This window comes from Gossypium hirsutum, chromosome A12 (genome assembly GCF_007990345.1).
Source record: "Gossypium hirsutum isolate 1008001.06 chromosome A12, Gossypium_hirsutum_v2.1, whole genome shotgun sequence".
Taxonomy (NCBI): Eukaryota; Viridiplantae; Streptophyta; class Magnoliopsida; order Malvales; family Malvaceae; genus Gossypium; species Gossypium hirsutum.
This window is the reverse complement of record NC_053435.1, coordinates 107,541,141-107,561,059: the sequence shown is the minus strand read 5'-3', so window position 1 is coordinate 107,561,059 and position 19,919 is coordinate 107,541,141. Positions and strand designations below refer to the sequence as shown.

Sequence of the window (19,919 nt, the reverse complement as noted above, 5' to 3'; positions counted from 1 at the left end):
TCACATTAGTACCATTAAAATTTCAACAGTCCAATCAAAATTTTCATTTTAAAAAATAATTTAATTAAAATTTGAAAGTTGAAGATTAAAGTAATCCAAAAATAAAAATTAGAGTCAAAATGATAAAAAGGTAAATATTGAAAGCTAAATTTATTATTATGTCCAATATTTTTCGATCTGAACCAATGGTCGAATCGATTAGACTACTCATTCTTGATTTGAATAATTTTAAAAAATTAAAAATAAAGACAATTTTGAAAAAAAATAGGAAAAATTAAATAAGTTAAATAAATTTATAAACAAAAATAAATAACAATAAAAATATAAACATCGATTATACATTCTAAATTCAATTAAAATTTTAAAACATTAACAAAATTATCAACATTAACTCTAAAACTTGAAATGTTTTAATCCGAAAGTCCAACATTCATTCAACCAAAATTAACTAATTATAAAACATAAAAAACCAGTTTGGGTCATGAATTTTGGACAAAAAACATAAAACCAATTCATCCATATTTCAATACACTTTAAAATCAGTCTGATTCTCAATCCAACAAACTAATCCAATTAATATAAACAACACTATCATACCAACTTAGAAAATTCTTCGAAGCAGTTGAAACTCACTTAAAGCTAAAGAGACTCACCTCTTGCACGTGTACACATAAAAACAAAAACAAAAGCATCACAACATATCACAAGAAAGCTTTATAATCCTACAGACATACATACTTCCCTCATTTCATTTAAGGCCATGAATTGAATTTTGCTGACACCTAACTGAAAACTACCATTCAAGGCTGCGACATTGCCTTGCCTTGTGAGAATTGAATTGAAACCCAGAATTTATAACCATCAATATCTAATTTCCTGGCACTATACCCCAAGCCAGGCCCCGCCCCACATCCCATTCGAGTGTGTTTGCTTTGCTTGTTCCTTTACAAATGGCGGTACGAGAGTGGACCATGGCAACCACTTATTACAATATAGTGAAAAAATACTTGTTGTTACTCAGTCCCCTACTACACCCCCATTTTGTTCATTGGCTGTGGATGGTGTAGATAAGTTTTAACGTTGGCTTTACACAAACTGCTTTACAATTGTTGCAATTTGAGGAAAGGAGACATTCAATCAGCTTTTTATCAGTCTTTTCTAGAGTTGAATGATTAAAGAGAAAAAAAAAAAAAAACTAACCTCATCTGAAACGCCATGTGAGTGCTGACATCTGACAATGGCAGGTGTTAGCCACTAAACCCAATTCTTCCTTCTTATTTGGATCTAAATATTAACAATTATATAATTAGATTAATTTCATTAGACATTTATATAAATTCCGATATAAAACATATTTAAAATATATGAATTAAATTTTAATTAAATATATATCTATAAATTTAAATATGATAGGTTAAAAGAAATATCCTTCACAAGTTTTAATGAAATTAATTTTTTAATACGAGACTCAAACTATTCATGTAATAGTATATATATTTAAATTTTAATTTATATATCTTAAATATGTTTCCTCTCCTATTCAATTTATTATTTAAAGTCACAATAATTAGCTAAGAAAACTTAAAAAGAAAATAGCCTTTATAACTTTTAATAAGATTATTATTTTAGTACGTAGATCTAAGGTACCCATGCAATAATACTTACATATTTAAAATTTAATTTATATATTTTAAATATTCTTTACATTATATCTAAACTATCCTTTAATGTGTTAACTAACACATAAGTTGAAGAGTAACTAATGAAACTTAATTTTAAAAGGTTTCACATCTTGAATGAATTTGGGGTATACTTGGACAACACAGAGGGATTAAATGAAAGTGTAATTATTATGATAGTAATTACACTCCCTTGTAATTATAAATAATTATATTCATTATACGTGTTTGACTAATAGAGTGTAATTATATCATAATTTTCTATGTAATGTTTGGTAATAAAAATTGTAATTACATAGTTATATAATTTTTATTTTAAAAAAATATTAATAATTATAAAAAATAACTAGTATGGTAAAAATAATTTCTAAACAAGTAACAAAAATTAAAATTAAATCACCACATGTATTATGTTAGTCTAAAAAAATTGTTGATAAAGCAATTATTAATAAAAATAAAAAGAAAATTATGCATTATAAGTAATTCTACCTAACTCTTCCGGTGCATGTTTGTTGGCTTATTCCCTTTTTAATATTTAACATATGTTTTTATCATCATTGCTGGTTATTAACCGAGTTCATCACCTGAATTTGAATCTATATCATTAAGATTATCTATATCTCCTTCTTCCATGTACTTTTCAAAGTATCATATCAATTTCACCTATAATTCAAGTTATGAAATATGCAATATGTTAGTACGATCCAACCTTATTATTTTTTATATTATACTAGGGTAATATTGTTAATATGAAAAATATCTTTTTTTTTTAGAATCGCAAATGTCTTTTCAATTACATTTTCAAATCTTGAATGTCTCAAATTAAAGAATTCGTGAGTTATCTATAGCATTTGTGTTTAGCACAATTCTGTCAAATGGTATCATACTCCACGGTATGGTGCAAAAAAACCTTTTGTATTTGCATCATTAGCATCGAGCTTATAATATTTGAGTTTACATTCCAAATAGTCTATAACATTAATTATAAAAACTTATACAAATTTAATTTGGAGAAAAACTTATGCTAGGTTATATCCCTTTTTATAATAAATAAACTAAATAAAAAAACAATATAAAATTTATAACATATAATATTCATAAAAAAAGTTTTTTAAAATTATCTAATAACTGTCATAACACTTCTTATAAATGATATAATTTTTTAACATAACTCTAGAAAAGGATTTTTTATAAATTAAGTTTTGATAAAAAATTATAACATTTTTTTATGAATAACTGTATTATTTTTATAACGATGTTTTTGCAGGTATTGATCCAGATTTGGATGCTGAAGTAGAATTTGGAGCATTCCAAAAACTTGCAGATCAAACTACAAGAAGACAAGTATTCTGATGCAAGTATTCTTATTTGCTATAGACTGATGGAAAAATCTTAATTTAAATCACTGTCTTTTCTTTTATTCTTGTTATTTCTTTATTTTATTCGGGAGATGATTCCAAATAAATAGATATGGAAGCTATAATTGTAAACCACGATTGAATTTATGGAAGCATTGGTTTATACATTCCTCTTAGTATCTACTTTAGGGATAAATTTTTTCGCTATCTTTTTTCAAGAACCACCTAAAATTCTAACTAAAAAATGAAATGATTTTTCATTATCTCAATTGAAGTAATGAACCTTCTAATATATCTTGGACACATAAACAAGTTATATTCATATTTTTTTATTATAATTTTTTATAAATAAATATATTTTAACCATTTTATAATATGTAAATTAATTTTTTACAAACTTTTTAATTATAACTTTAATTTTTTAGGATTTAAATAATATAAATTTTTATTATAATTTTATAAAAATTACATATTTTTTATAATATAATTTTTTAGGATTTTTAATATAAGAAATTTTTTGCCATAATTATTTCAAATATTCATACATGTTCATGTTTATAATATAAATTTTATAATTTGTATAAAAATAATTTTTTAAAAATTGACTTTGAATGTAACTTGTGTAATTATTTCAATTTTCACTTTCCTCCTAATAGGGTGAAAGTATAATTAGAGTGCTTCAATTATATCCAATTCAATAAGACTCATTAATTATAACAGTTATTCAAACATATCATCATTATTTAATTATAAATAATTATATCTAAATCCAATTATTAAGTGATTTTTCAAGTATTATCTTAATATTTAAATAAATATAATGAAATTAAAAAAATTATTTAATATATTATTAGTGAAAGTTTTAAAAGGAAAATTCTAAAATTGATACATCCCACTTATAAGTACAATTTTTATAGAAAATGTGATAATATTTAACTCTTATTTTAAAATTAAAATATTTCACTTCCACAAATTAACCCCATAAACTTCAATCTTAGAAAAGTCTAGGTGGGTGTCTGTGAGTGGGGACAAGAGAGAGAAGAGAGCACATGCATCAACGTGTTTCCACACATGTTACAGAGCAAATTGGCGGGGATTTGACCTACAAAAAAGCACCCAATAATAAATGTCAAGGCCTTTTTAGCATTGCTGGAAACGATGAAGCTTTTGTTAAACATGGATCAGAATTGTCGAACCTCAAGGGTTTCGGTATGTGGCCATCGCTGTCGCTAATCAATAATTCCTAAAACCACACATAATTATAATTTATCCATTCCAAAAACCATCCAATTCTAAACCTTTAAATCACATCTCTATAATTTTTGTCAAATCATGGTTTAATCATTTGGCAGTTACAATACTGTCCTAATAAGCAATAATATTTTCTTTTGATTAGTGGTTAAATGCTCTAACTGAAAATTAATTCATTGAATTTATTTAATCATACTGTTTTTATTAAATTTAATAGAACCATTTATTAATTATTTTCTTTAAATATTATTATTTGTATCCTTTTATTGGGGTTTGATGCAACGGACACTTCCAATTTCACTTTGTACGGTATTTACTATTATTTAAAATTTTATTAAATGCCTAAAAATGAGTAATTTTGATGTCCACAATACCTTTCTTAAATGTGATACAAATATAAAAAGGAAGATGCTTTAATGATATGATAAGTAACAGCTAAGTGCTAACTTCTGCCGTGCCTTTTTTTTTTCCTTTCTTTTGCTTAATTTTCGTTGTTTTCCTCGTGATCAAACTTAATTTTACGAAATAACACACTAATGTTTTCTTTAATTTAAGGTTTTTATTAAAGAAAATTAAATTACTAATAAGAAAATAGATCCTGATTATGAATTTTAAAATTAATTTATATTCAAAGTAAATATTGAACTTTCAATCACTAATTAAAGTAAAAAAATCCTTATCATTTTAACTAATCCTGTGGATAAAAATAATATGATATTTAATATAAAAGTATGTAAAATTTATATAAAATATATTTTTAATATATTAAATTTTATATAAGATGAAACAGCCATCTGTTTGGTTTGAAGTTTGGCACCCCGTGCCTTGCTGCAATCAAAAGAAAACTACGTTCCAATTCCAAAACTTTTATTACTTAGAATTATAAGTAGATTTCTTTTGGTTAATATATTATAAAGAAGCTTCTTTATTTGCACTGTAATGCACTAAATTTATTAATTTTGACTCTGAGTCATCTTCCATTTTGACAATCTCTAATTTCCTGAACTAAAGGAATTTAACAGACTGGAAGATCTAATTGCTTTCACCACACTTTAGCATTCCCCCAGCTGTTCATAAACTACCCCCTTTTTTTGTGGATTATTTTTCAGTCAGAATCCCAATGCATTAAGTGCGATTTGCAGCAAACATTCAGCAGAGAAAGTAAAAGCATATATACGACTGAAAAAAAAAAGTAAACGATGTTTAAGGCATGGAAGAGCGACAAGAAGAAGATCAAAGTAGTGTTTCAATTGCAGTTTCAGGCAACTCAGGTACTACTGAGTTAGATTCCTAGTTAAGAAATTTATTAGAGTTTTTGAAAGATCTCTTACCTGATTTAGCCTCTTTTTTTTTTTCAGGTGCCACGGTTGAAAAAGTCCGCCGTAACGATAGCGTTGGTGCCGGAGGAGGTTGGGAGGCCGACGCTGAAATTAGAGAAAGTGGCAGTTCAAGATGGGAGTTGTTTGTGGGAGAATCCTGTTTATGAAACTGTGAAAATGATAAAAGAGATAAAAACAGGGAAATTGAGTGAAAAAATTTACCATTTCGTTGTTTCAAATGTAATAATTCCTCAGCTTTTTGGCTTTTCTTCCCCATTGTTTAAGTTTCCACTGGTGAGTGGTTTTTGCTGATTTTTTCTGGGTTTGGTTGCAGGGATCTTCAAAAGCAGGGTTTCTCGGTGAAGCTTCGATTGATTTTGCTGATTTTGCTGCAGAAACTGAACCTGTTACCGTATCTCTGCCGCTTAAGTTTGCCAACTCCGGTGCCATTCTACATGTTAGTTCTCTCTCACTGTCTAGTGACCGCCTCAAGCATTTTTAATTTTTTTTATTTCAAAATCTAATTTGGTTCTGGAAATTCATGATGACCCATAGGTGACAATTCATAAAATTGAAGGAGCAGAAGATCAGAGGTGATACAAGCATTAATAACCCATCTCTATTCATTCACTATTTACCTTAATTTTTTTTCTTGCTCCATTTACCTATACGAAATTTCAATATCAGATATATTGGAGATAGTGAAGGGTTGACCATTTCCAGGGAGGGAAGCCTGCAAAGCCAAGGCATCAATTACAGTGACAATGTCCAAACTTTAACAGAAGTAAGCTCCAAGGCCCCACTTATCTGGTTTTACTATAGTTTAGCATGGCAATGATTTGGGTTTTAAAGCATCCTGAAATTACTACCTGGAACAGATGGCTATTTTATGCAAGTTTACAATTAAATTGTTCTTTAATTATGAATTCTTTAATTCTTTCATAGGATGGGCAGTTGGACCCCGCTGAATTATATTCATCTCTACGGCAGAACTCTATGCCTAAGAGAGCAGTGGATACTGGCATGACTAAAAAGAACATGCACCGGAGAACAAACACAGATTGGTCGGCCAGTTCAACTTCTGATGGAAGTTTAGCGGAGTTAACTATTAGCCCCGAAGACGTCCCAAGAGAATGGAATAAGGAATCAGAAAATCCTGTTGAGAAACTCAGAAGTGAAAATGCTATGTTATTGAGGCAGGTAGAAGTATCAGAATTAGAGTTGCAATCTCTTCGGAAACAGATTACGAAGGAGAACAAAAGGACTCAAGATTTATCGAGACAAGTTACCAGCCTTAAAGAAGAAAGAGATGCAATGAAGGTGGAGTTTGAACGACTCAAGTCAAAGAACAATCTAGATGAGGAAGTACTTGAAAGTCTATCGGAAGATGAGAATGAGGGGTCAAAGGTTCTGCTAAAGGAAATTAGGCAGGAGCTGGATCATCAAAAGGAATTAAATGCCAATCTTCGTTTGCAGTTGCAGAAGACGGAGGATTCCAATTCTAATTTGATTCTTGCAGTAAGAGACCTCAATGAAATGCTAGAGAAAAAGAACAGGGAAATATCTCGCCTCTCCAGTGAGATAGAAGCAAGTACCAGCATTGAAGAGGTGCGGTTGAATGAACAACATGATGCCGATGAAGTACACATGATGAAGCAGACAATCACAGACCTGAATGCTGAGTTGAAGTTCTACAAGAAGCATAAGGAGGAGTTAGAGATGCATATAGAAGAACTGAGCCGGGAAAATAATGAAATCTCCTCACAGTTAAAGCAAAACCAGCAACAAGAATCGATAAAGGCACAAAAGGAGTCCTCAAAATATTTGGCTACTATAGATGAACTTGAATCTCAGGTGCAAAGACTAGAGGACAAACTCAAGCAGCAATCAGAAGAATACTCAGAGTCTTTAATTGCCATTAATGAATTAGAAAGTCAAGTCAAAGAATTAAACAAAGAACTGGAGAATCGGACACAAGGGTTTGAAGAAGAACTCAACAGCTTGATGCATTCCAAAACCGAGCAGGAACAGAGGGCAATCCGAGCAGAGGAGGCATCAAGAAAGTCAAGGTGGACAAATGCTGCAAATGCCGAGCGGCTTCAAGATGAATTTAAAAAGCTGTCCGTTGAAATGGCTAGTAGGATTGATGAGAATGAAAAGATGACCATGAAAGCGGTTGAAGAAGCAAATGACCTGCAGATGCAAAAAAGAGATCTGGAAGAAATGCTCCAAAAAGCCAATGAAGAACTTGAGCTATTTAAAGATCAGACTGCAGTTGAATGGCAACACCTTTCACACCAACTAGATCTCAAAGCAAAACAAATAGAGAAAATGTCAATGGAACTTAATGATAAGACTTCACAACTTGAATATGCACAAAGGCAAGAGAAGGAAAAGCAGGAGGAATTCTCTAAAGAAATTCAAATGCTTAAGACTGAGATCCAGAAGCTCGAAGAGCAGAGAAGCCAATTTTCTGATTTGGCAAAAGAAAATGGGAAGCAAAGTGATGAAACCAAAAAAGTGAAGGCATCAAATGAAAAAACTGAGATGCTGATACAAAGATGGAATAAAGAAAGAGATGAACTTGAGAAAAAAATCACTTTAGCAAAGAAGGAAACGGAGAAGGCACAGAAACAATTAATTAGCACGAGGTCTTTGAAGGATAAAAAGGAGATGGTGATCTCAAATTTGCAGTCGGAAATGGAAAATATTAGAGTGGAGTGTAATGACTTAAAACATAGCTTGGTCCGGGAAGAAAGGGAGAAAGATAAACTGAGGAAACAGGTATCTCAATTAAAGAATGACCTGCAGAAGAAGGAAGAAGAAATCGGCTCTATGCAGAAAGAACTCAAAAGTAGTGGTGGTCAAGCTGACATCGCCTCAAGGAGCAGCCACTCTACTTCAGCTCCTCAAGAATCCAAGGATATCCATAGTTTGCTGAAAAAAATGAGGCTGCTTAAGGTAGTTGTTCTATAAAAAAATTAGTTGTTATGCATGGAAAAATTCTGTGTCATATTTAACAAACATCAATGGTGGAAGAAAACCACATTGATATATAATATCCTTCATCTAGTCATGAAATGTTTACATTCTACGTTTTCATGCAATGCAAACATCCAAGCCGATATAAGTTCTCATTCATTGATAGCAAAGCTTAATAATATCACCACCTCTGGCAGGAACGCATAAACCTCAAGGAAACTGCTTGGAAAACATCAGCTAATTCAGCTCCGGAGAAGGAAAGTAATCTCAGCAATATGATTGAAGAGCTCGAAAGCTTCATGGAACAACTCAAAGTTTGTCATTGTTTTTCTGCAGATCGATGTCAAAAGGTTTGTGGATTACAATTATAAAAATGCATTGAATAATATAGTTTTGTTATTTCTCATGCAACTAGACAGCAATATTTTAGTTTCATGAAACAATCATGGAAACAGTATTTCAGAATTATTATAACTCTATAGAAACAGAGTGACTCTATTGAGCAGTACTAACGGGAAAGAAATAAAGACATAAATAACGTTGCCACTTCAAAACTATATCAATCAATGCATAATTGAGATAGAAATTCCTTTAATTCTAGACCTCACAATTGAAATTTTAGTTAAGGTAACTTGTATCTCAGTTTCATCCTTATTGTTAATATGCTTCCAATTCCATCCATTTAGTTCTAGATAGTTACTCCAGTCTCAATATTACCAATGTTCAAAATACAGGAACCTATAAATGTTAACAAATCTGAGGAAAGAAGAAAGTCACGAGATAAGCTCCATTCTAAGACTACCGTTGCAGAAGGCATGCCTTTGTCAACAACAGCAGTACCCGTTGAAAGGTATGAGCATACAATAAGTTGTGAACAACAAGGCCAATCTGTTTGTCTCAAGAATCAGAGTTAGTTATTAAGCAACATATTTACTGTAGATGAGTTCATTGGCTAATCATTTATGTCTTTCCTACTTACGATACCAGCAGTGATGTTAATCTTGCCGAATTGCTAAGAGAAGTGGAAGGTCTTAAGGAAAGGAACAAATCTATGGAGCGTGAGCTTAAAGACATGGAAGAAAGGTATTCTGAAATAAGTCTCAAATTTGCAGAAGTGGAAGGGGAAAGACAACAACTTGTAATGACAGTGAGAAACCTTAAGAATGGCAAGAAGAACTAGCATTTTCAAAGATGCAGTATGCTGGACAGAACGCTAAGCAGGGTAAAGCAGCTGATCTTCTAAAAGGAAATATGTGTTTGATAGGTACATCAAAGTCCAATCAAGAAATCCCTATCATTTGAATTTGTGAAAATAGCATTCTTCCTTTATTTGTTGCTCATCTCTCCTGTTAGGAACAGTGAAAAATTAGATTCAACCAATTTCATGAAAGCTCAAGCAGCAAATATGGATTTTGAGGTTTTAAATTATAGATACACAGGGACCCATTAATTATATAGGAACCGATTCATTCTGCTCAATAAATTAAAATCTAGAATTAATTTTGTGGAAACATCACTAATAAGTCGTGTCTTTGTCACCAGTCCTGCTACTTCGCTTCAAGCTAACAACTGATTCACTAAGATGGAGCTTTTCTGTTTCTTGGGGTATAATACTATTATCATAAAAGATAAAACTATAACAAAAAAACAATCATTCCAACTAACAAACAAGCCTGAACACATCACACCTAATGATCGTTTTATAAATCCTAGCTGCCTATGGGCTAGTCAGTTCAAAATTTCTGAGCAAATCAAATATTTCTGGCATGATTCTGCTATTTGAGCTTACCGTTGAGCCATATGGATACATTCTTGAAAAAAGTGTCGCAACTGCTCCAAGTTCATGTAATGTTTAAAGGAAGTTCTGCATAAAACAAGTAAATTTAAATAAGATAGTGTATCTCAGTATTTAATGCTAATTTCTAAATGGAAAAAGAAACTGTTGGAGAGCATAATAGAACCAACCTGCTAATTTTACAAATGAATCTATACACTTATACATTGGACCACGTTTGTTTCGATCGTGATTATTAATAGCGAACCTTTTTGCTCAAACCATGTGCTCCTCCGTCTCTCCAAACTAGCTTAGTTTGACTTCCACTTCCATTCATTTCAAAAGATAGAGTCTGGAGGAGAAAAAGTGCATGGTTTAAATTGTAGACATATGCAGTTGTATGTGTAGTACACGTCAAATAGAGATGGTAGTTTATACAAACCTGTCTTGTTCTCTTATCAGTGGGTGTCGATGTTTGTGTAAGGGAGGATGAAGTCTTTTTATTCTTAGATGAGCTGGATGCTTGTGGAGGTCTTTTCTGCTTCCTTTGTTCTAGTATTTTCTTAGGAGTGTTGCCTCCTTGGTATTTGAAAAACTCAAGAATTGATGGACTTCTTCTCTTAGGAACTTTTGCTATATTTCCTGATCTGCCAAAGGGTGAAGCAGATGTATCAGAAGGAAGATTCTGCTGACGTAATCTGCTCTTCTCCCTGATCCTGTTAAGAAATTCTATCGTCCAAGGTGAATCTAATTGTGGTTGGTTTGAAAGAATGGCCCTTGAGAGTGATGTTGCACTATGATTTGATACATCGTTTTTTAGTAGTGATCCTTTGCAAGCTGCAGATCGCTGAGCTAAAACATCCCGTATGGAGTTTTCTTGGTTGCTGGGACTTGCATCAGAATTAGGACTAGTTCCTACAAGACCTTGTCTAGGACATGTTACAGAACTCAACATATCTGAACCAATGTTGATCTCAGAAACATATGGGAAAACAGTGTGACTGTCTTTAGTAAATGACAATCTTCTAGCAATTTTGGATTTACTAGTAGAATCCTCTTCAATCTCCGACACCAAAGAGGAGAAAGGATTAGAGTTACCAAAGCAAGAGAAATCCTCACCAGACATCGGACTGTCAGCAAAGTCAGTAACTTCACTTGTAAGTTCTTCGCGCTTATTCTCAAAGCTATTGGTGATTTGCCAGTCCAAACTATTCAGCATACCTGCATTTTCTCCCAGATTGTAATCCCATATATTATCTTTCAAGGGTACATCGAGTTTGGGCTTTTTTGCCTCTTTTAACATGTTAGGACCTTCATAGATGTCAGAATCATATCGCCCAGGAAATTGAGGGAGAAAACCAAAATCCTGCTCTTGATCAAATATATCATTTAAAGATGAACTGAGCTTTTTGTAATCCTGGAACATCTCAGAACCTGTAGATTTCCAAGAATCATATTGCTTCGACAGTCCAGAAGGATGGAGGATCTCATCTTTGCTCACAGGCTCAAAATGCTGTGATTCATCCATCCTTGTGCTGACTTTATTAGAGCTATTTTTGCGTTTGCCTTGTTTTCCTTGAGAACCAACATTGTAATGACACTTGTCGGAGTTACGACCCGAAGATACAGAAGAAGAGCAGTCTGTCATTACAGATTTTGAGTCCTCCCGCTCACCGTACTTGCACAAAGCACTGAAAAGAGCAATACTTTCATCTGGTACACAGTAGTTTTGAACTGCCTGAATCCTGCTTTCATGTGACCACTGAAGGAACTCAACGAGCATTCCTCCCGAAGAGAGTATTGCATGCGCTGTCAAAGGATTAACTGAAGGAAATTTAGTAAGGAACGATTCTGCAAGAGTTTCTGAATCAGGCATCTTTGGATATCGGCCCCTGGTCGTCTTTGCAGCATAGTCAATGCAGTTTTGTATAATTTCATCAGTTGATTCAGATGAATAAGAACAAAATAGCTGGAAGTCAATTCCCAAACTTGCTGCTGCTGCATAGAGTCCAGCTGAGGATTCCATTACAGTAGAAAGGAAGCCAATGCCTCCCTCAAATACCTTGAACAGAAAGTACATAAAATTTATAGTAATGTTTTACTGAAAATAGTGCAGAATTTCCGTCTTACAAGAGCACCATGTCTCATCTTGCGCATTTAATGAACAAAATTGTCTACCCTAGGGTTTATTTTAATTTTCAACCTAAACTAAACGTCCATACTTCAAGTGAAAAGCAAGAACATCACCTATAACTACTAATCTGCTGATTCTGACCAAGCCAGCAAAAGATGGCTACGAATGCAAATAAGCAGCATCAAATTAGGATAATCGTTTTTATTGATTATCAGTTACGAGCAACACAGAAAATGAATAGAAGCAACTTAAAGATTTTTTATTAGAGGTCCAATAAACCTACACTAACCATATTGATGAACAGAAAGGTACTACGAAGCAAAAACTTAGGTTGTCTGGTTCTAAGCATCCCAAGTTACCAGAAACAAAACCTGGCATTTATCTTCTTGAAACTTAAAGATTTTCAAAGTAGTTAAGTATGAAAGTCAAAGTTTAAAAAATTTGATGTAAATTGCGAAAATTACCAGGAAACAGCCACTGAAAGTAAAACTCAGCAATGTCAAAATGTTAGTTGCAATATTCTCAATGCACAACTGTAAGCAAGAAGATGTTTCATCTGAAATGGCAGCTTTCCTTCCTATGTTTCTGGAATCATACCATACTAGGCAAATTGCAGAGCTAATTATGACATCCACTGGAAGATTTGAATCGCGTTCCACTACTTGAGCTCCTTCTTTCTCCATTGCAAGAATTTTTTGATAAGTAGATCTTCTGGATACGATCATTTCCTTATCAAAATTTTGAATGTTCACAATAATTACCATGTCTGCCAATCTCTGCGGGTTTGGATTGGTTTCAACTGCAACTGGCAGAGGCAAACTATAGGCTTCTTCTTCTTTCCCACTTCCGACAGACCCCTTGTTATGCTTGTCTACAATGGGTACAAAGTTCAGTAGGTCCTCCACATTCTCGTAGTTCACATTAAGGGCCAGGATTGAATGAAACTCCCCTTCCTAAAACATTGGTACCATCTTCAGAGAATGTCTGTGATTACCACTATGATTACAGAGCAATAAACAATTACATGAAGAATCAGAGACGCAGCTAATTCCGTAAGGAAATATATTACTTTAAAGTTCAGAACTTATCCCTTGCAGCAGTCAATTTTTGGCTGTTATTTAATTGATGAATATAAATAATTTGTAAATTGTTTTCATTCCTAAGGATTGAAAAGGATATCAACTTCAATGGTAAAGACCAATTTAATACAAATCATGCACCCATATTGTAACTCAGCTATGCACCCCCAACTAGTCCTAGAGAAATTTTCTCAACTTCAAACACAAGCTGCTAGAAATAATGTATGGAAAAGTAATAAAAAACAAACTCTGATGGATAAGGCAATTTCTCTGAGGCTTTTGAGTTTTTTAAATGACTATCATAAAAGTGCATGCAATTATTAACTATTCTAATGCAAAACTATTGGGCTTAACCCATATAATATATAAAGCCCATCAAATGAGCTTAATCCATTGAGCTTAGCACTTAACTTGTTTTTTTATTCATACGAATAGGTAATTTTATATTATTTAGTTTAAACTTTTCTGAGCAATGTGCTAAATAAACCAGTAACATTGCAAACTACTAACACAAGCAACATGCTTAAATTCACAATTTATATTCCAAGGGGTCATTCTATCAATTACGTGCAATATTTTGTTCCTCTGTTTACTCTAACCACATATTTCAACTTTGGTGTTGAATTGATGTATTCATTAGTTTATAAGAATTTACAAATCTTTTGAACTCTTAATGTCTTCATTCCTTGACCTAATACCTAACAAAACCCTCTTAACGGTATTACTAGAATTAATAATGTCTTTTTGTTCTATAATTTTTATTTGAATTTTGTTACACAAAATGTGGCTCTAGGAGTAAAACTAAAATTACAAAATAGTACACCCACGCATTTAGCTCAGCAGTTGTGTTCATAATCCTACTCAAAATAGCAGGTTTGAATAGATATCATCAATGAATAGATAAATTCTTTGATCAAATAAGAAAGAAGAGAGTCACCGTCAACTTCTTTGCAATCTGGGGGATATCAACACCTTCGCAAAGTGCTTTGGAAGCACTAGAGTCATCCAGTTCAATCTTCAGAAAGTGAAGATGAGTCAAGCCAACAGATTTGGGGGGGAAAGAAGATACTCTAGATGAGCCACAAAAGCCTCCATATTCCACAATAACGTTGAACTTGTTGAATGGAAAAGATGCAGAAACATTCCTTGAGGAGAAAGAAAGAGAGTATCACATATGGCTTCCTAACACTGCACAACAGGCATACTAAAGTTTCGGATGGACCCACCCACTTCAGAGTTTTATCTTTAGTTTTCCATAATGTGCAATGCGTTGCATTCTTAATCTTTTCGTGCGACTTTTAAAAGTTGGATAAATATTTCAAAAAGGTCCCACATGCCTTTGCTATGAGAAATACTGCAATTAACCTACATGGTTAAATCAAAGCTATAATTTGTTGAATTCCAACAATATCTCCCAAATTTACTAAGCATCTTATATTTGGTTCTAGATGTGTCATAGCAATCTTATCTAGGAATATTTGTGCATTTGCAGACTATACACAATCACGTCTCCTGCTTGTCACCTATCCTTTAAAAGTGGTTAGCTTATACATACTGTATATTTCCTATGTCCAGCAGTAACAACTTTATTAAGTTGGCCTTTTCACAGAGCAAAAGAAAAAAAAAATCATATAGCCCCAAATGAAGTGAGTTGTTCATAAGCATTTTGCAAATAATATGCCACAATATATTAGATATTGAAGGTTTGGAACTTACTCCTGAGATACCAACCAACAATCTGAAATTAGCTGAGAATCCATCTTATAGGCACCTGATGGATTTGCGTTTGCGCAGAAACTTGATAGCTCGTTCCAGGATAATCCCATAGACATCAACAAACTCTTCAAAGACCACCAGAAGACTTGCTCTGCCAAGATCAACACTTTGGAATTACTTGAGCTGGACTTTGACTGTAAAATTCCCCGTATAACACAGAGTGAGGGATGTGATGTAGTTATTTCCTTATCAACCTTGCCACGAGCATCCTCAATCAAGGAATGAAGGAAACTTAATCTTGACTTTATGCACCCAAGGCTTCGACATAGCTTGTCTACGTATAAGTGAGCTGCATTGATGCCATAGAAACACATGTACCAAGCCATTTGCTTAATAGCGCACAACGTGACAAATGCCATAATATCTTCATCACCATGGGAAGTATTTCTTCGTGCCATTTTTTCTTAATACAGTCCATTAACTTTTTCTTTGGAAGGCTAAGCAATTCATACCTATCTTCTCCCAAAAATGAAATTAGCTCTGTCTCATTCTGCAAGATAGCTAGATAGCACTTTTCAAAATTTTCAATCAGTGCCAAGATATCATCTGACAATTTATATTGTAAACCATGATATCCCACTGCTGCAATAGTAGACCCGTGGATGCACATGCTTCAACTGAATGACCAGATGAAACATTGGGTAATTCAGACCTTGGGTTGAATGACATGGCCGCAGGTCCAGCATTATCTCTAGTGCTACTTTTCTGGGGATTCAAGAAAAAATCAAGATCATTGACTTGTAACGGTAGCCCAGTGTAAGCACGTGCTTCAACTGAATGACCAGATAAACCATTGGGTGATTCAGCCTTTCGGTTAAAAGACCTGGCCGCAGGTGCAGCATCTTCTCTAGCAATACTTTTCTGGGGATTCAAGAAAAAATCTGGACCATTGACTTGTGACTGTAGACCAGTGGATTCACATGCTTCAACTGAACGACCAGATGAAACATTGGGTAATTCAGCCTTTGGATTGGAAGACATGGCCTCAGGTCCAGCATTTTCTCTAGCGCTACTTTTCTGGGGATTCAAGAAAAAAGCAAGATCATTGAATTGTGACATAGTCTTGAATAGTAATGAAGCCCTCTTATCATCTTTTTCTGCTAATTGTTCCGAGTTTCCTGGTTTTGGGAAACCGTTGTCTTGTAACTTATTGGACTCAACAGCCATAAAATTATCATTAAGCATAGGTACGCGATCAAAAGTTACATTCGGTACTTCCTCGTATTGTTCAGTAGCTGATCCTGTTAAAGCATCATCTGAGAAAATGAAGTCAGAAACTAACTTGCTACCCTCAAAACTTTCCTGTTCAAAATCAATGCTGGTAGCATCTATCTCCTCCATCATATTCTGAAACAAAGCATGAACTTTACTGCTGCATTTATCATCTTCCAATATATACCAGTCCAAGTAGATACCATCAGATGCAGATAGGGGCAGCGGCTTCAAATCAGACAGTAATTCCTCGATAACTGTGCATGGTAACCTCAACCTTCCATGATCCGAGAGAACAGGTATAGGCAAAGATTTGAATGTTTCATCTACCAACACAAGTTCATGACTAACAACCAATTCACTGAAACTCTTGAAATTCATGTCTTCCTTGAACATATGGTTACATGCTTCTGGCTCGTGGGTTATTTGTCTGTTCAAAAACACATCAAAGTTTTGAGATAAATCAACATCAAAAATCTGGAATTCCTCAAAAATAACGAGGTTTGTGGGAAAAAGATAACCAGCATCCTGTTTTGCCATAACAAGTTCAGAATTCCCATCAGCTTGAGGAGTTTCCACCATGCATATAATGTTCACATCCAGGAACATCTCTGGGAAGGCTAGCTCAGGTTCCGGATATTTTTCCACTGAACAGAGATCAGAAAGAAACTTTAAGATATCATTCCCAATAGAGCCCAAGAGCTCCTTGCTGTCAGTAAGCACATCATTTTCTTGAGTCCACAGCTGGGATTCAATAGATTCAAAAGCAGTAGGAAGTACATCATCGATAGAATGACTTGTCATGATACCCAGACTTATTTCGTCCACCTCCAAAATGGGGAAGGTGCTATGCTGTAAGGGCTCTCGACCTCCAAAAGAACTATCCTCTTCCAGCATATAAATATTTTGCTCCCTGTTGCACTCTGAAATAACATCTTCAACTGAATAAACTGATTCTTGAATCTTGTCAGGAAACTGCAGTATAGGGCCCGTCTCATCCTGAAGAAAGATTCAATTCAAAAGAGACACCAAATTTTTCTAAGAATTTGAAGGATCATTAAAGCTTACTTAAAGCAGTGACAGTAATATAAAACTTGCATCCAATTTTCAACCAGGTAATACACGAGCCAGATATGACTAAAGCTGCATGTAGGAAACAAGTGTAAAAAAAAGAAGCCTATAGGACATGTGAAGAAACAGCAGATCCATCAGCATACTGAGCAAATTAAGACCAATCTGTAGGAGTTTTTAAATGTTAAATTAAATATACAAAACCTCTCTAAAGCACTGAGGTAATCATTAAACTTGATCTGTAAACTTACTTTACGCAAATTAAAAAGAAATGAATTTTAATATTTAATATAACTCAGCCAAAGATTAGTATCTATTATTCTGCATCCACAAGGAAAAAAGCTAAGCCTAAGGAAATTGTAAGAAGACTGGAAAGTGCGATTGTATATACTATATAAGACTTCCAAAATAAATTATTCAATAAATTACTATTTACCTTATTATTATCAATCTCTGAAATTCCAGAAAATGTCTCAATCTCTTTCTTGGAAAAGTGGGCATTATCCTGCAAAGAAATATACAAGTTATAAATTACCAAATACCTGCTGTGATACTGAATAAACTTTTCATATATATAACGAACAATAGATAATACCAAAAAAGTATCCAGCTCGGGTGTTTCAAACAGTATCACGTCTAACCTCCGAACATCCTTATCAGCTCCACAGGTTACATTATCCTCCTGCAGTGGCATGAATTAAGCTTTATGGAAGATCCTAAAGAGAACAAAGTGAAACAAGATTAACATCATTTGAGAAAGTTAGTATAAAGCTTTTTGCAAATCTAACCTCCTGAATTTCTGATCCAAAAGTTCTCTGACTCCCTGCTTCCTTCTCATTACAAACCGTAGTTTCCTCCTGCACATCAATAAAATCATCTAGATCTAAAAAGACCAAGACCGTCGGTGGCAAAGCTGCTGGATTATAAAGATCTTTCCTAAAGACAAGTTCACTATGATAAAACAATCCAGTTGTAAGAATACCTCAACTGTCTTAATTTTTCTCAACAACGAAATGCGTAACATTAATTTTCCGTTTGTAATCCTTCAAGAGAACCTAGACTCTCTAATAACATTAGTCTTAGTCATTGACTAAAAATATTTAGAAAAAAAACTTTCTACATGCATTTTCGCAGTTTCTTTTAACAAAAGCAGGGTATGCAAAATCAAGCTCGAGTCAATATGACGTGGAGAAAAAGGAAAAGCATTAGACATTATTGAATCTAGATTGCTTCTATTAAGAAAATACAACTCCGTAATTTCCATTATTGAAGCACCTTTAACAATCGACGATTCATCGATCAACAGAGACAGAGAGCTCTTAGGAAATAAACGACGTAAAAAATGGAATCTCCCCAGTATAATCCAAAACCATCGAGATTTTCATACTTGACATCATAATCAGCTATTTTTCATTCCAAATCCGGCAAAAAAAATTAAAATCGCATCGGAGACTAAAGAGAACTGAACTCATCACTTTACCTCGGTGGAGAACTTTGCGCTGGCATTTCCACTTGGAAACCGAGTATCCTCGAAATCTCTGATATCGACATCGATGAACGGAGGAATTGCTTCCGACAAGAAGTTGGAGAGAGCGGCATCGATAGGCAATCTCTCGGTCTGGAGAGGGAGGTTGAGGAACGAATCAAAGTGAAGAAGATCGTCAGTGAAGTTGGAAGTATGAGGAGGGAAGTGAGGAGGCGGTAGGTTGAGGAAGCTTAGGGTTTCGGCTGGGGATTGAAAGGCGCTCAAGTAATCGACGTTGAGAAATCGAGTTCGCATCGGTGGTGGCTTCTACGAGTTTGTTGAAGGTGAAAATGGAGCATGAAATTTAATTTGGCGCTTAAAATTTAAATTGGTGGAGTTTGTTTCGCTTACCACTTGCATGAATGGCGCGCACCGTTGTTCATTCCTTTTTGTGCGTGTTTTGTTAAAATATGCTATTAATCCCTGTATTTTTACCAAATTTGATATTAAGTCCCTATGCTTAAAAGGTTAAAAAATTAAATCTTTTATTTAAAAATCTCAATCCAATCATTAAAATTATATTTTATACATGCACAAATACTAACATCATATTCTAAACCCCTTTTAAGTGTGCTACTTAATTATACCAATATTTATAAATTATATGATTAAACATACTCGAATTTATGTATTTTAATTGTAACAAACAACCTTAAATTATCATTTAAATTTAAAATTAATTTCAAATTTTCAAAATATTTTAATTAAATATTTTAAATATTAGTGTTATATCGATTACATCCTCTAAATTTAAGCATT

General features: G+C 33.5%; 2 protein-coding genes and 1 long non-coding RNA gene across 4 annotated transcripts; 1 reads left to right on the top strand and 2 right to left on the bottom strand.

Annotated features, from left to right (window-relative positions):
* Positions 1-3,858: 3,858 nt before the first annotated feature.
* LOC121211213 (uncharacterized) lies at positions 3,859-6,077 on the bottom strand. The gene is made up of 4 exons (XR_005906543.1): positions 5,830-6,077; positions 5,620-5,712; positions 4,234-4,280; positions 3,859-4,139 (listed from the first exon to the last, which is right to left on the bottom strand). It is a non-coding gene; the product is annotated as an uncharacterized lncRNA (long non-coding RNA).
* On the top strand, positions 4,720-9,993 carry LOC107936889 (putative leucine-rich repeat-containing protein DDB_G0290503). Of its 2 annotated transcripts, none has more exons than XM_041083750.1 (9): positions 4,720-5,559; positions 5,647-5,847; positions 5,942-6,064; positions 6,163-6,200; positions 6,295-6,391; positions 6,553-8,568; positions 8,787-8,939; positions 9,324-9,439; positions 9,580-9,993. In XM_041083750.1, the coding sequence occupies exons 1-9, from the start codon at positions 5,488-5,490 to the stop codon at positions 9,767-9,769; spliced, it is 3,006 nt and encodes a 1,001-aa protein (XP_040939684.1). In that variant the 5' UTR covers positions 4,720-5,487; the 3' UTR covers positions 9,770-9,993. The 2 variants fall into 2 exon arrangements, with proteins under 2 accessions (XP_040939684.1, XP_040939683.1); XM_041083749.1 differs by having other exon boundaries at positions 9,577-9,993.
* LOC107936874 (protein SHORTAGE IN CHIASMATA 1-like) lies at positions 9,886-19,444 on the bottom strand. The gene is given in 11 exon segments (XM_041083748.1): positions 9,886-10,715; positions 10,806-12,425; positions 12,962-13,450; positions 14,514-14,721; positions 15,293-15,752; positions 15,755-15,910; positions 15,913-17,563; positions 18,072-18,140; positions 18,231-18,317; positions 18,424-18,492; positions 19,116-19,444. Coding segments are annotated over 11 exon segments (5,205 nt in total). The 5' UTR covers positions 19,416-19,444; the 3' UTR covers positions 9,886-10,619.
* Positions 19,445-19,919: the final 475 nt, after the last annotated feature.

Coding starts and splice junctions, on each gene's coding strand:
- LOC107936889 (XM_041083749.1), top strand. CDS start 5,488: ATGTTTAAGGCATGGAAGAGCGACAAGAAGAAGATCAAAGTAGTGTTT. Junction 5,848..5,941: donor ACCATTTCGTTGTTTCAAAT/GTAATAATTCCT, acceptor GTTTGGTTGCAG/GGATCTTCAAAAGCAGGGTT. Junction 6,201..6,294: donor GAAGGAGCAGAAGATCAGAG/GTGATACAAGCA, acceptor TTTCAATATCAG/ATATATTGGAGATAGTGAAG.